At 36.4% G+C, this 17,436-nt stretch overlaps 2 protein-coding genes across 2 annotated transcripts; both read left to right on the plus strand.

Annotated features, from left to right (window-relative positions):
• The first annotated feature begins 5,275 nt into the window (after positions 1-5,275).
• LOC138023502 (uncharacterized) lies at positions 5,276-7,066 on the plus strand. Its single transcript, XM_068870502.1, has one exon. It carries the CDS (start codon positions 5,276-5,278, stop codon positions 7,064-7,066), a length of 1,791 nt encoding a protein of 596 aa, XP_068726603.1.
• Positions 7,067-11,737: 4,671 nt separating this feature from the next.
• LOC138023503 (uncharacterized) lies at positions 11,738-12,544 on the plus strand. The gene has a single exon (XM_068870503.1). The coding sequence runs from the start codon at positions 11,738-11,740 to the stop codon at positions 12,542-12,544; it is 807 nt and encodes a 268-aa protein (XP_068726604.1).
• Positions 12,545-17,436: the final 4,892 nt, after the last annotated feature.

Genomic DNA, 17,436 nt, shown 5'->3' on the forward strand with positions numbered 1-17,436 from the left:
AACAATAAACTCTCAAAAAGAAACGATCGTTTTTAATTTACAAAACATGTTTCGACATACTCATGTCATCTTCATTTGCAAATGAGCTTTTCAACGGTTGTACATTTGAATTTATGTTAAGGGATGTTGCAAAATTACATGTCAGAACTTGCGTACAATTTAAATATGAAATGTGAAATGCGCAGAAAACAAAATATCGCACATAGCACTAAATAAAAGACAAAAGAACAACGTACTTAAAAAGAACGAGACAAATCTAAATGCCTCAACTGCTGATTAAGGATGGGATTTTCCCACTTAATGTGCAATGCCTCTTTGATCTTAATTTGGAATTTTGAGGCGGCAGAATCTAAGATCGTGAAACATTCTGTGTTACAAGAGTCATGACAGGCCCTAGATGACTGCAGGTGTCTGTAAACATGCGAAGACTTGTCCGACAAGAGATGCTCACGAGCACGCGTACGAGGTGCGAGTGGTCTCGCCAATGTAGCTGGCATTACAGCCAGCACACGAGAATTTATAAACGACACGCGAACGTAGACCTGCGGTACTGACTCTTTCACGCTGAACATGTTTCTAAGTTTAAATGTACTAAAGACCAACTTAATATCTAAATCAGCTTTGCAATAGTGTTGGAGATTGTCTTAACTTGGTCTGGGCGATTTCAGAAAACCGGCCAACATAAGGGAGTTTATAGAAGTGCGTAGAAGTTTTCCCGGAGTTGGATGAGGCGTCCCGCCCAGTCAGAGAAGAAATCATTTTCTTAGAAAGATACCTGGGATAATCTTGTCGATCACCACGACGGAAAACCATTTGTCCGTAGTAAGAAAATAAGCTTCTTGACGTCCAGATGAAAACCAACCCAGGAATTGTTGATCTTATATACTCTGTCTAGTAATGTTCTGACTAGACCCAGTTTGTAATTCAAAGGGGCGAAGCTGAAATAATTAGTAAGAAGACCAGTAAATGTTTTCTTGCGATATACACTAGTAACAATAGATGGATGACCGTTGTCTAGCAATATGTCTAGAAAAGATAATTTCTTATTGATTTCCCTTTCCATTGTGAAACGGATACTTGGGTGCCTTGCGTTGATATAATCAAAGAACAAGAGCGCATCATCTTCGTTATTGAACAAACAAAAGGTGTCATCAACATAGCGTCTATAGAACAAAACTTGGGAGGATGAGAAATTATCTAACCAGGTTTGCAAGGACTGGAGCAAGGGGGGAACCCATGGCAACCCCATCTACTTGGTCATGAAACGCACCCTTGAATAAGAAGTGGGTCCCTGCTGTTGCGAAGGAAAAAAGGGTTTTAAGGTCAGCGGGGCTTATCGCAAGGCCAGGATTACCCTGATAAATGTAGGTGACCGCCAAGTCAATGCACTCATCAAGGGGTAAACTAGTAAACAGACTCTCAACATCAAAAGAGACCATAAACTTCCCAGAGGTTGGTAGCTGGTTGATTTCATGTACAAATGAAAACGTGTCGCGGACGTTGTAGTCACACGGGACATGAGGCTCTAAAAGATCGCAAAGGAACTTAGATAGATTATAATTGTAGGTGCCTATTGAAGATACTATGGGTCGAAATGGAGGTGTTTCATTAGGCTGCCGAGCCTTGTGCATTTTAGGAAGGCCATAGAACCTAGCTGGTTGAGAACCAACTGGATAAATTCTCTCATATGTATCTTTGTCTAAGTGACCCTTATTTTTAAGTGCTCTTAAAAAACGTTGTAATTTGCCCTCCCTTTGTAAAGTGGGGTCATTATCAATAACCTTAAACTTAGAAGTGTCACTTATAATGGCAAAAATACCCTGTTCATAAGCAATCCTGTCCATGACAACGACGCCATTTCCTTTGTCAGGCTTCAGTATCACAATGTCCTTGTTCTTTCTCAGTTCCTTTAATATCTTGAAGTTCCTTAAGTCCGCCACAGAAGGTTGGTGTGAAGAAACATATGAATGGGCAAGATGAGAGAGGTCGGCGACCAGCTTTCCCTTTTGTTTCCCGTCGATTAAATTTCTGACCATAGTGCGATGATCAGTTCGAAACAAGAAAACACATCCGTTTTGTTGATGGTGGGGTACAGATAGAATGTGAAAGACCGTATTTAAGTATTCCAGTTGCTCGGACGTGAGTTCTGCGAAGAGGAGAAGAGAGGTTGGTAACTGTCTCCGTTGGAGAAAATGGTAGAACCATGTTTCGCGTTAGGTTTTTAAGTTTCTTCTCGTTGGTGTCTATAACACGTTTAACAGCTTTTCCAACATTGTATTTTACACTTCGATGGAGGATGTATCGATCGAATGTTGTTAACAACGCCATTGATATGGTCGGCCAACCTGTCTCTTACAAGGGTTAGCTTACTGAATTCCTTTCTTCTTTTGGCGATTGCACTTCGTAGTAGACGTTTTCGAATAGCATGTACATCATGTCTACTTGTATTTGGTAGTTGAAAACAGATAAATTTCCGGAAACACATTGAGGATAAACAGTTTTTGAGAAAATTCAAATCCAACTCAGCTTTGCTTACTTTGATAGAAGTCTTCTCAAACTTCCGAAGGTCAGAGATGCTGACTTTCTTACCATATTTTCCTGCTATGTCGTGGATAATATTTCCAAACGGACGTAAAGATAGCAGAGTAACAATAACTCTCAAAAAAGAAACGATCGTTTTCAATTTACAAAACATGTTTCGACATACTCATGTCATCTTCAGTTGCAAATGAGCTTTTCAACGGTTGTACATTTGAATTTATGTTAAGGTATGTTGCAAAATTACATGTCAGAACTTGCGTACAATTTAAATATGAAATGTGAAATGCGCAGAAAACAAAAATAGCGCACATAGCAATAAAATAAAAGACAAAAGAACAACGTAATTAGAAAGAAAGAGACAACTCTAAATGCCTCAACTGCTGATTAAGGATGGGATTTTCCCACTTAATGTGCAATGCCTCTTTGATCTTAATTTGGAATTTTGAGGCGGCAGAATCTAAGATCGTGAAACATTCTGTGTTACAAGAGTCATGACAGGCCCTAGATGACTGCAGGTGTCTGTAAACATGCGAAGACTTGTCCGACAAGAGATGCTCACGAGCACGCGTACGTAGGTGGCGAGTGGTCTCGCCAATGTAGCTGGCATTACAGCCAGCACACGAGAATTTATAAACGACACGCGAACGTAGACCTTGCGGTACTGAATCTTTCACGCTGAACATGTTTCTAAGTTTAAATGTACTAAAGACCAACTTAATATCTAAATCAGCTTTTCAATAGTGTTTGAGTAGTTGTCTTAACTTGGTCTGGGCGATTTCAGAAAACCGGCCAACATAAGGGAGTTTATAGAAGTGCGTAGAAGTTTTCCCGGAGTTGGATGAGGCGTCCCGCCCAGTCAGAGAAGAAATCATTTTCTTAGAAAGATACCTGTGGATAATCTTGTCGATCACCCACGACGGAAAACAATTTTTCCGTAGTAAGAAAATAAGCTTCTTGACGTCCAGATGGAAACCAACCCAGGAATTGTTGATCTTATATACTCTGTCTAGTAATGTTTTTTAAGAGCACTTAAAAATAAGGGTCACTTAGACAAAGATACATATGAGAGAATTTATCCAGTTGGTTCTCAACCAGCTAGGTTCTATGGCCTTCCTAAAATGCACAAGGCTCGGCAGCCTAATGAAACACCTCCATTTCGACCCATAGTATCTTCAATAGGCACCTACAATTATAATCTATCTAAGTTCCTTTGCGATCTTTTAGAGCCTCATGTCCCGTGTGACTACAACGTCCGCGACACGTTTTCATTTGTACATGAAATCAACCAGCTACCAACCTCTGGGAAGTTTATGGTCTCTTTTGATGTTGAGAGTCTGTTTACTAGTTTACCCTTGATGAGTGCATTGACTTGGCGGTCACCTACATTTATCAGGGTAATCCTGGCCTTGCGATAAGCCCACTGACCTTAAAACCCTTTTTTCCTTCGCAACAGCAGGGACCCACTTCTTATTCAAGGGTGCGTTTCATGACCAAGTAGATGGGGTTGCCATGGGTTCCCCCCTTGCTCCAGTCCTCGCAAACCTTTTTATGGGACACCATGAAAAAAACTGGTTAGATAATTTCTCATCCTCCCAAGTTTTGTTCTATAGACGCTATGTTGATGACACCTTTTGTTTGTTCAATAACGAAGATGATGCGCTCTTGTTCTTTGATTATATCAACGCAAGGCACCCAAGTATCCGTTTCACAATGGAAAGGGAAATCAATAAGAAATTATCTTTTCTAGACATATTGCTAGACAACGGTCATCCATCTATTGTTACTAGTGTATATCGCAAGAAAACATTTACTGGTCTTCTTACTAATTATTTCAGCTTCGCCCCTTTGAATTACAAACTGGGTCTAGTCAGAACATTACTAGACAGAGTATATAAGATCAACAATTCCTGGGTTGGTTTTCATCTGGACGTCAAGAAGCTTATTTTCTTACTACGGAAAAATTGTTTTCCGTCGTGGGTGATCGACAAGATTATCCACAGGTATCTTAATAAGAAAATGATTTCTTCTCTGACTGGGGGGGACGCCTCATCCAACTCCGGGAAAACTTCTACGCACTTCTATAAACTCCCTTATGTTGGCCGGTTTTCTGAAATCGCCCAGACCAAGTTAAGACAACTACTCAAACACTATTGCAAAGCTGATTTAGATATTAAGTTGGTCTTTAGTACATTTAAACTTAGAAACATGTTCAGCGTGAAAGATTCAGTACCGCAAGGTCTACGTTCGCGTGTCGTTTATAAATTCTCGTGTGCTGGCTGTAATGCCAGCTACATTGGCGAGACCACTCGCCACCTACGTACGCGTGCTCGTGAGCATCTCTTGTCGGACAAGTCTTCGCATGTTTACAGACACCTGCAGTCATCTAGGGCCTGTCATGACTCTTGTAACACAGAATGTTTCAAGATCTTAGATTCTGCCGCCTCAAAATTCCAAATTAAGATCAAAGAGGCATTGCACATTAAGTGGGAAAATCCCATCCTTAATCAGCAGTTGAGGCATTTAGATTTGTCTCTTTCTTTTTAATTACGTTGTTCTTTTGTCTTTTATTTTATTGCTATGTGCGCTATTTTTGTTTTCTGCGCATTTCACATTTCATATTTAAATTGTACGCAAGTTCTGACATGTAATTTTGCAACATACCTTAACATAAATTCAAATGTACAACCGTTGAAAAGCTCATTTGCAACTGAAGATGACATGAGTATGTCGAAACATGTTTTGTAAATTGAAAACGATCGTTTCTTTTTTGAGAGTTATTGTTACTCTGCTATCTTTACGTCCGTTTGGAAATATTATCCACGACATAGCAGGAAAATATGGTAAGAAAGTCAGCATCTCTGACCTTCGGAAGTTTGAGAAGACTTCTATCAAAGTAAGCAAAGCTGAGTTGGATTTGAATTTTCTCAAAAACTGTTTATCCTTCAATGTGTTTCCGAAATTTATCTGTTTTCAACTACCAAATACAAGTAGACATGATGTACATGCTATTCGAAAACGTCTACTACGAAGTGCAATCGCCAAAAGAAGAAAGGAATTCAGTAAGCTAACCCTTGTAAGAGACAGGTTGGCCGACCATATCAATGGCGTTGTTAACAACATCGATCGATACATCCTCCATCGAAGTGTAAAATACAATGTTGGAAAAGCTGTTAAACGTGTTATAGACACCCACGAGAAGAAACTTAAAAACCTAACGCGAAACATGGTTCTACCATTTTCTCCAACGGAGACAGTTACCAACCTCTCTTCGCAGAACCTCACGTCCGAGCAACTTGGAATACTTAAATACGGTCTTTCACATTCTATCTGTACCCCCACCATCAACAAAACGGATGTGTTTTCTTGTTTCGAACTGATTCATCGCACTATGGTCAGAAATTTAATCGACGGGAAACAAAAGGGAAAGCTGGTCGCCGACCTCTCTCATCTTGCCCATTCATATGTTTCTTCACACCAACCTTCTGTGGCGGACTTAAGGAACTTCAAGATATTAAAGGAACTGAGAAAGAACAAGGACATTGTGATACTGAAGCCTGACAAAGGAAATGGCGTCGTTGTCATGGACAGGATTGCTTATGAACAGGGTATTTTTGCCATTATAAGTGACACTTCTAAGTTTAAGGTTATTGATAATGACCCCACTTTACAAAGGGAGGGCAAATTACAACGTTTTTTAAGAGCACTTAAAAATAAGGGTCACTTAGACAAAGATACATATGAGAGAATTTATCCAGTTGGTTCTCAACCAGCTAGGTTCTATGGCCTTCCTAAAATGCACAAGGCTCGGCAGCCTAATGAAACACCTCCATTTCGACCCATAGTATCTTCAATAGGCACCTACAATTATAATCTATCTAAGTTCCTTTGCGATCTTTTAGAGCCTCATGTCCCGTGTGACTACAACGTCCGCGACACGTTTTCATTTGTACATGAAATCAACCAGCTACCAACCTCTGGGAAGTTTATGGTCTCTTTTGATGTTGAGAGTCTGTTTACTAGTTTACCCCTTGATGAGTGCATTGACTTGGCGGTCACCTACATTTATCAGGGTAATCCTGGCCTTGCGATAAGCCCCGCTGACCTTAAAACCCTTTTTTCCTTCGCAACAGCAGGGACCCACTTCTTATTCAAGGGTGCGTTTCATGACCAAGTAGATGGGGTTGCCATGGGTTCCCCCCTTGCTCCAGTCCTCGCAAACCTTTTTATGGGACACCATGAAAAAAACTGGTTAGATAATTTCTCATCCTCCCAAGTTTTGTTCTATAGACGCTATGTTGATGACACCTTTTGTTTGTTCAATAACGAAGATGATGCGCTCTTATTCTTTGATTATATCAACGCAAGGCACCCAAGTATCCGTTTCACAATGGAAAGGGAAATCAATAAGAAATTATCTTTTCTAGACATATTGCTAGACAACGGTCATCCATCTATTGTTACTAGTGTATATCGCAAGAAAACATTTACTGGTCTTCTTACTAATATTTCAGCTTCGCCCCTTTGAATTACAAACTGGGTCTAGTCAGAACATTACTAGACAGAGTATATAAGATCAACAATTCCTGGGTTGGTTTTCATCTGGACGTCAAGAAGCTTATTTTCTTACTACGGAAAAATTGTTTTCCGTCGTGGGTGATCGACAAGATTATCCACAGGTATCTTTCTAAGAAAATGATTTCTTCTCTGACTGGGCGGGACGCCTCATCCAACTCCGGGAAAACTTCTACGCACTTCTATAAACTCCCTTATGTTGGCCGGTTTTCTGAAATCGCCCAGACCAAGTTAAGACAACTACTCAAACACTATTGCAAAGCTGATTTAGATATTAAGTTGGTCTTTAGTACATTTAAACTTAGAAACATGTTCAGCGTGAAAGATTCAGTACCGCAAGGTCTACGTTCGCGTGTCGTTTATAAATTCTCGTGTGCTGGCTGTAATGCCAGCTACATTGGCGAGACCACTCGCCACCTACGTACGCGTGCTCGTGAGCATCTCTTGTCGGACAAGTCTTCGCATGTTTACAGACACCTGCAGTCATCTAGGGCCTGTCATGACTCTTGTAACACAGAATGTTTCACGATCTTAGATTCTGCCGCCTCAAAATTCCAAATTAAGATCAAAGAGGCATTGCACATTAAGTGGGAAAATCCCATCCTTAATCAGCAGTTGAGGCATTTAGATTTGTCTCTTTCTTTTTAATTACGTTGTTCTTTTGTCTTTTATTTTATTGCTATGTGCGCTATTTTTGTTTTCTGCGCATTTCACATTTCATATTTAAATTGTACGCAAGTTCTGACATGTAATTTTGCAACATACCTTAACATAAATTCAAATGTACAACCGTTGAAAAGCTCATTTGCAACTGAAGATGACATGAGTATGTCGAAACATGTTTTGTAAATTGAAAACGATCGTTTCTTTTTTGAGAGACATTTATATGTATTATCAGCCCCAGATACTACGAGATTTGATCCACTATGAGCTATAAATTTATCATACCCTCCGTTATCGTGACCAAAAAGACCATTATTCCAAAAACTCTGAGGTGAGCTCCTAGAAGTTAATCGATAAACAATGAATACATTAACAGCACCGTTATTTAAATTAACTTGGCTGATCATTTTTTGTGTTTTATCAAATTTTAGAAAATATCGACCATTGTGTTTTTCAGCTTTTGTACATAAGGTGGGTCTTTTAGATGAATCAGTTTGTGTGGCATCACTTTCTTCATTGCTTTTATCATATATTGTTTCTACTTTTCTGCTTGAATCAATCTTCACATTTTGACCATCTGCTCTGTCTATCTGATAAACACAATTTGCATACATCCGAAGATATTCGCTAACCCACAAATCGAGAAAACTGTCTCTAACAATGTCACCGACCTGTGATTTGATAACAACATGGTTATCATTTGTAGCAGCCTTTACGATGAGATTTTTATCAGTTTCTACATGTCCATCATCATTTATTAAAAATGTGGTATTGTCAGTTAAATCTTCTGAACTTGAATGATAGTCTATGGTATATTCGATTTTTTTACCGTCATCATCAAGAAGATAATCACCATTTTCTTTTTTTACATAGTGTCATATTCAATACGTCATATTATGTTAATGGAACAATGTTTTGTATTTGATTATAAATTTAAATCTCTTGTTTATTCTATCTGAAAAGTTTATTCTGATATAAATTACGTCTCTAAAATATCTATTCATATTGACAGTGATAGTTCTGTTGGATGTGAAAAATATATTATAAATTGCTGAAGTAGATGTTTGGATGATTAAACAATGATTGCTTTGAAATGAATAAGTTGATGTAGCAAAAATCTGTATTGAATCGATGAAAATTTCACTGAACTTTAAAACGTCTCCACGTACTGTCGAAAAATCACATGAAATACTGTTTGTAGTAGTTGTACCCCAAATGTATGATGGGAGAACACTATCGAATAAATATTTTTTGGTGACAGGGTCATTATCACTTATTGGGGTTGACAAACCCAAAACTTGATTATCGTTTATGTCAATCGGAACATGTAATTGAAAATTATTGTTTACAACTTCAAAAGCTCGTTCGTAATCATATATAGTGAAATCGAGATCGTTTTTTGCTTCATCCTTGATATAATAAATCAGTACATACAACGGTAACAATTGAGGACTGAGATTGTCAAAACTACTCTGAACAGTTACATACAACCTTCTTTGGATTTGTTTAGAAGTACCGTCAGGGCTCAAATTCAAAATACTCCTATAATATTTATAATCGGTATTTATTTTTAATGTGTGTGATTTATCGATGTTCATGTTCAGTTTTTCGAATGATATATTAAAAGAATTAAATTCTGAATCATGTCTACCATCTTTTTCGAAATAGACTTCAACACACACTGTATAATTATCACTGAAATCATCACGTATCATCTTGAATAAATTAAAATCAAACCGTCCTTTAAACAGACTAGAACCATCATTAGTTTTTTGAACTTTCATAGTAAATGCCTTCTTGTTCGTTTTATGAGGCGAGTCATTATAGGTGATTAAATTAACATCCTGAATACCGAAATCTTCTGTAAATTCTCCATCATCCATTGCATAGGCTAAGACGTTTTTACGGTTTTCGTGTGGACTTATATGACTTTCTGCAATTTTTTTGTCTGTGTATTTTTCACTATTGGTACTGGTGATTGAAATAGCATCATTGACTTGCTTTAAAGTTATGGCATCTTGATTATGTGTTGCGTCTTTTACATTTTTCATTTGTTGATTGTTCATGTCAAGATTTGAGGTCATCTTATTGGATCCATCCAATCTTAAACATCTTGAAAATTGATTATCAACATAACTTTTTCGAGTCACATCGAAACTACTACTCGGAGGACCACAATTGATTATCCTCTTTTGAGACATATTTAAATTAGCAGTCATATTTTGCGTACCATCTCGTAATATAACCTGATTAACATTTGGTTTGGCAGCTAATGCAGTATCAATGTATCCTTTATTCACTACATCAGTCGATTGTGAACCGTTACCAACCTTTGTAATTTTATTGTCACCAAAGTCAAAATCACTAGTTACGGAAATACTTCCATCTCTCTTCAAATAATTGGTCAGTTCTGTTTTATCAGCCTTTTGAGTCATAAAGTTGTCAAGGTAGAATTTTGATACAGCATCTTTATGATGTACTGGTTCGACTAACCCCTTAATTCTTTGATCTTGCATATCAATCGGATTTTGGGCTTCTATGTACCCATCATCAACATTAAGATCGAAATAAAAGTTATGTAGATGTAAACTGCTGACAGCATCACTAAACCCATGCCGAGCAGGGGCTAAATTTTCGACACGTCTGTTATCCATATTGAGGGCTCCAGTCATTGGAACAGAACCGTCTTTTTTTAAATAATCAGTTAAATCAACTGATCCGCTAGATGAACCACCATTCGCCTTTACGTGATCGTATATCTGTTTTTTGGTTAAAACGTCATTGTCATCTGTTCCAGGTTTCAAATTAGTCAATTTTTATTATCAAGATTGTAATCACCAGATGATGTTTTTTTGAATCCTTTACCAGGAGGTCCCGGAGGGCCTGGAATACCAGCTAGAGTTCCATGTTCGTCATGTTTTGATTTTTCGTTAAAAATGCCCATATATATTATATGTTTCCATAAAAATTCCTCTTGATCATTTTTTTTAATTTGTCAACGTACAGAAATGAATATGGTTTTTCGGTTGCCTTTTTATACTGATCTTTTGACACATTAAGTTCTCTTGAAATCAGGCTTCTTTCATTGGTGCTTGGAAATTCGTAGACGACATAATGGCTGCAATTAAGGCGTATGTCTTTTGGAGTCCTGTAAAAACTCTGACTAAGGTATATCACAGAACAATTCTTATGTCTTCCTTGAATGAAATAGTCAATCAATGGTTTCTGATTTTTGTCACATATGAAATCGTCAAATATTACTATTTTCTGAGAGTCGCTACCTAGGCTATCAACAGGTTTTATTTCATCGTTATTGTAATGTATAATGTCATAACCAACCTGGCTGCTTATATCATTCATTGCTTCGATCATATGTTTGTATTTTTCTTGCTCAAGGTTTTTACCGTATAAATGAATTTGATCGTAATAAACCAATGGTTTCATGATCATATGATATAATAGGTTGGTTTTACCAGAACCAGAACCGCCACAAATAAGCATCCTAAACGGTTTATTAGGCATATATTTTAAAAGTTGTTTGAAATTTGTGTTTTCGTCTTCTTTGAAGTCGTAATTTGGTATATCCATATATAATATGTTAGATAAGTTGAGATAAGTTATGTAATTAATATATATACATGGACGTAAAACAGTTTGAAAAACTTAGCAATTTAAAGATTACAGCAGGAAATAAAACCAGAGATGTGAGAAACACATTCAAAAAGTTTAAGCAAGAAAAACAAGATGCTTATGAGGGAGTATCAGAACAGTTAAAACCATTAATTGACACTCAAGAAAGTGCAAAAAAAGTATTGATGAAAAGCAAAATAAACTAATCAAACAGCTTGAAAAAAATCAAAAGGCAATCACAAGTGGTTTGAAAAATGTTTTCATATATAATCAATTACCTGAGGAAATAGAACAAAAAACAACATTACCAATTGATTATAAACCCTCAATGATGGCTGAAATACATAAATACAAATCAGATATGGACAAAGGATTTAATGTTGATGATATTAAAACAATTAACAAATACAATTTCATTCCTCCATCAGAAGTTTTGAAGGGTATCAGAAACAACACAATTGATTTTGACGATTATGACAAAGATGTAGGCAATATTACAAAAAAACTTGGATCTGAAAAGGGTAGGCTATCTAAAAACAAAAAGCTGAAAGAACAAAACGCAGATCAAATTGATATTTTGACGAAAGAAATCAAAATTTTACAAAGATATAAGAACAGAATCAATTTGATCCCAGAAGGATTAAAGACTGTTGGTGAAGGATTATACACACAAAAGAAAAGAAATGCTTACAAAGTAAACCCTAAGAATGGTCAATACGGTGGTTTGATAATTGATGTGCCAAAATTATTTGGTCAATTAAAAATGGTTGCTCATAAAGACGGCCAAAAAGTATATGATAAACAAGCTGATTTTGACACAATTGATTTATTCACAAAGAGATTCAATAGCAGAAAGAAGTATTCACCGTTGTCTAGAGAAATATTCAATGACATAAACACTTTATCTGAGATTCCAATCCATCGGACTAGTAATAAATTCAAGAGATTGGGTTCCGGTGTGGTTTTTTATAATAATCCTGAAGATCTGTTGTCAAGACTTAAACTGTTAAGTGGATCTATTCTAGCTGGTAATAATGGAGTTAAAAATGAGTTCACACAGGTAGCTCATGCATTAAACAAAATTGGTGTCGCAAGCAATGATCAACTTAATAATTTATTGACAGAGTATGTAATCTAAATATATATATGGAGGAACTAAGATCGATTTATGTTTCATCTGTTGACAGAAAAAAAGTCGGAAGAAGCAAATCCCACGATTTTAAAATCAAATTACGGTCAACACTCAGTCTTGATAAAAACATGAAGCATGAAATTGCAGTTGACACAGTGATGATGACATACTCTTGGCATAACATTTCAGACAAGTATAAAAATAACCAAATAAAATACTCTCCGGATAATGGAAACACTTGGTATACAATAACTTTTCCAAATGGTTTGTACAGTTACAGCGACATCAATGCATTCATACACAGTTACATGGGTGAACAAGGACACAAGACAGGTGACAAGTATCATATCAATTTGTCTTTTTTTCTGTCAACGTATAAAGTTATGATTCAAATTGACAACAATTATAAACTTGATTTAAGAAATAGCAATTTTGGTGTTCTTATCGGTTTCGACGAGAAAATTGTAGACAAAACAGAATATGGATCCAGATTACCCAATGTAACGAATTCAGTTGACAAAATCAACATTCATTGTAATGTCATTTCAAATTCCATTGTAAGTGGAAGCGATGACAATCTTCTTTGCGTCATTCCAACAAACAATCTCACCAGAAGTTACAGCTTTAAATTTGAACCAAAACGGCTTCTATTCAATGAAGTGAGTAAAACGAATATCGACGAAATACGATTTTACATAACTGACAGTTGTCACGTCCAATAGATCTGAACGGAATAGATTGGTTTATGACTTTAATCATGAAATCAACTCAAATTGTATAATGCAATATTATATGGAGAGACGCTTTTTAAGAGACGATACGACCCAGAAATGGGTATGTATGTTAAAAAACACATTTATGGTGAAGGTTTTAGTGATGTATTGAAAAAGGTCGGTAGTAAGGTTTTCAATGAAACAGTAAAGCAAGGCATTAAAAAAGGAAGCGAAAAAGCAATCGCCACGGCTGTGGAAAAAACTGGTAATTATGCTGCTAATAAAGCTGGTGAAAAAATAGTTGAATTGTTGAGTAAGAAGAACAAAAGTACACCTGTAATGGTTGATACAAAAACAGAGTTTGATGAAAGAATCAATAAAATACTTTCAGGCGGCAGAATAAGAAAATAGTCAATTTTATATAATATTATATTATATGACATCTATTAGAAATCCAAAATATTTAGAACGCTATGAAGATGTACCTTTCGAATTAGAAACAGCACTAGTTTCACCTGCAGGTGCTGCTTTGCAAAAGAAGGAAAATCATCGGTTTGCTGTCGATAACAGTGGAGAAGTAACTCCTTTTGACTGGTACAATTCTAGAATATCAGTGGATTTTAAACTAGTACTAAGTGCAAACGGTGGGAATATCACTTTAGACGATCGTAACGGTATTGTAAATGGAATTCATTCATTTATCAGACATATAGACGTTAAATTTAACGGAAGGAAAGTATATGACTGTTCAAATTGTAATCACGCTATTAATATCAGAAGTATTCTCAATTACAGCCCAGGTTATGTATCAAGCACGGCGACTAATGAACTTTACTATCTTGATACAAGCAGACATGCCGATGACAGAGAATTCAACATCGACAATGTCAATCACGACCATGTAACAGGGAGAAATGCGAATTTCAATAAAGGTTTTTCTATGAGAAAGTCTCGTCTTGGAACTTCTACTACTGTCAATGCAGAGATGACTTTGAACAAATTATCATATTTTGAAGCACTGGAATCACAACTTTTGCCTAATGGTAAACTTGAAATAAATATGGACCTTGATTCAGACGACAACGTAGTTTGGCAAGCTGGAGCAGCTTGTAAAGTCATATTTTCCAAAATGCAACTGCTTGTTTCAAGGATGACTTTCAATTCTGTAGGACAAAGTTTCTATCTCGATGAATTCATCAAAAAACCATCTTAGAAATGGACTTATTTGAATGAGGAAATATACAAATCGAATTCTAGCAACCAGAGAACTGGTCATTTCAATATCAGTAACGGTGTAGAAAAACCGAGGCATGTATTTGTTTTCATAATAAATGACGCAAAAATCGACTCCCAGACAGAAAATCCATTTTTATATGACACTTTTAGTGTATCTACAAATCCAAGAACTCTCATGAATTGCCATCTAGTTGTTGGCAATGGAAACGAATATCCAGAGATCAGTTACAAACCGTCAACAAATCCGTCTAGGGTGTACAGAGATGTATTGAAATATGTACACAAAAATAACGAATATTCAGAAGGCACACTTTTGACAATAGAAAATTACAAAAAACTATTTCCATTCATTTACTTTGATCTCACAAAACAGAAACTTGACATCCGAGACGGTACAACCAAACTGACTTTCAAATATGAGCTTTCCGGAACGACAGCTACAACATATAGTATTTATGCTCTTGTGTTAAACGAGCAAGAAGCTAAAGTAATGAACAAAGACGGAAAACTGATGTTGCGTTAATTGACAACCAATACATTTCATGACAATCAATCAACAATAAACAAATATATTTCATGATTAATTTAATGTAAACAAATAATATATTAAATTAATGACAGAATATCATGCTTATGGGGTAAAATTGAGTAAAGGTCAATTAACAAAGCTTGCGAGAGCATATTCAACTAAATCGCCTATTACTCTCAGATTATCGAAAGACGAATTAAGAGGTTCAGATGAGCTTATGCTTACCAAAACACAGCTTAAAAAAATACAAAAAGCAATGAAAAATGGTGTTGGAGTAGATATCAGAATCAGCAAAACGCAGATACAAAATGTTGCTAGACATGGTGGTTCTCTATGGAGTTCACTCGCAGGGTTATCTTCAAAAGTGTTACCAATGGTAATGCCCTTAGCTAAAAAGGTCGCTACACCTCTTTTTTCGGGAGCTTTATCTGGTTTGGCATCTCTCGGCATATATGATTCCTGGTTCAAAAGTAGGAGAATTGGTAAAATACAAAGATCATTTAACTGCCAAACAAAAGAAAGACATTTTAGAGGCATTACGTTCCGGCTCAGATCTGAAAATAACACCTACTAAAATGCAAGTCGGAAGCGGTCTAGGCACAATATTGGCTTCTATAGGAATACCTATGCTTTTAGACGCCTTGACTGGCAAAGGGCTTCAAGTTGACAGTATGCCTCAAGGACCAATTTACATCCCAGGGGTCACAGATGGGATGACAAGAAATTATAGACCTCCACCATTTTTTGGCACATGGGAAAACCCAGTTGGTATGGGAGTTTCAAAAAAAAAAAGACCAAAAAAAAAAAAGCCAAAAAGACAAAAAAGGGAGCAGGTTTGATTCTAGGAAAAAACTCACCGTTCAAAGACATACCGATCCTTGGAGCCATCCTGTAAAGTTCATAGACAAACCGCTAAGTAATTTCGATCTCATTAATTGGGTGAAGCAACTAGGTATAAAACATTTTAGAAATATTTACAGCAGAGACAATTTACCGGACAAAATAGATCACAAAGAGACAGGTATAATCAATTTGGATTCTCGAATAGGCCCTGGTACGCATTGGGTGTGTTATCGCAATGTCGATGATCATTTGTGTGAATACTTTGATAGTTTTGGTTTGATGATGCCAAATGAAGTACAATCATATCTAGAAACCAGTGGTGAAAAATTAGTTTATTCTTCTGACGAAATACAAGAAAGAGATTCCGTTTTATGTGGTTATTGGTGTTTATACTATTTGTTAGAAAGACAAAGAGGAAGATCAAACCTTGATGTCATACATAATTCCAAATTTAGTCCAACAGACAAATCAGTGAACCATGCATTCATAATCGATTATTTCAAAAATATCTAACTTTATTGTGTATATAATATGACAAGTTATTGTGTAAAACAGAAAAAGGTTACAGATTGTGTACCTGGAAGCGAGAGATTTGTACTGACAAAAAATGGAAGGACTATGATGAAATGCACTTGTTCAGAATGCGGCATCACTAAGACATTGTTTTTGAAAAAACAGAAAATGGTACAGGGAAACTAACTCTCCAAGAGGGAGGGCTTTTAAGTGAAATAATTTAAAGGACAGTTTAAAAGGCTTATATAATCTCGGTAAATATGGCGCTTCAAAGGCCATTAAATCAGATTTTGCTAAACAAAAAATAAAAGGTATGGCTAGCAAATATCTAGATCAAGCTTTGGATAGTTTGACATCTGATTTATCAAAAAAACTGGATCCTTTGCATAATGGCGGTGCTCTTGATATTCACAAAGCTACTGGTAAATTACCAAAACCAAAAAGCGGATGGACCCTACCCGGTCATCATTACACGGGCCCTTATAACCCTCTAGAAGATCAACTAAAGTATGACCCAAAAACAGGTCAAATATTAGAAATATATGATCAACCTACTGGCAAAACTGATGCTATAGCAATGCAGCATGATGTCGATTATTCAGTGTGTGGTGATGATCGAAAATGTAAAAACAAAGCAGACCGAAAAATGGTTCAAGCTTTAGATAAAGTGCCATATAATGAAAGACAATGGGGGAATTGGTTGGCGAGAAATGCGATAAATACTAAGCAGAAACTAGGTCTCGGAGTTCCAAAAAACGGAAAAAGCCGTCGGGTAAAGAAAACTGGCAAGAAAAATTAGCAGATGAGTTACATAAACCCATAAAACGTAATTTTACTCGGCGGCGTGTAATCACAAATAATATTGATGAAATATGGGCAAGTGATCTAGTTGAAATGCAAAAATTCAGCAAATGGAATAAAGGTTATCGCTATCTTCTTATGGTTATTGACATTTTCAGCAAATACGGTTGGATTATACCATTGAAGGATAAGAAAGGTGAATCAGTTACTGAAGCATTTAAAACCATCTTCAGAGATAGAAAACCACAATATCTATGGGTTGA

The sequence above is a fragment of the Montipora capricornis genome, chromosome 11 (assembly GCF_036669925.1).
Source record: "Montipora capricornis isolate CH-2021 chromosome 11, ASM3666992v2, whole genome shotgun sequence".
Lineage (NCBI taxonomy): Eukaryota > Metazoa > Cnidaria > Anthozoa > Scleractinia > Acroporidae > Montipora > Montipora capricornis.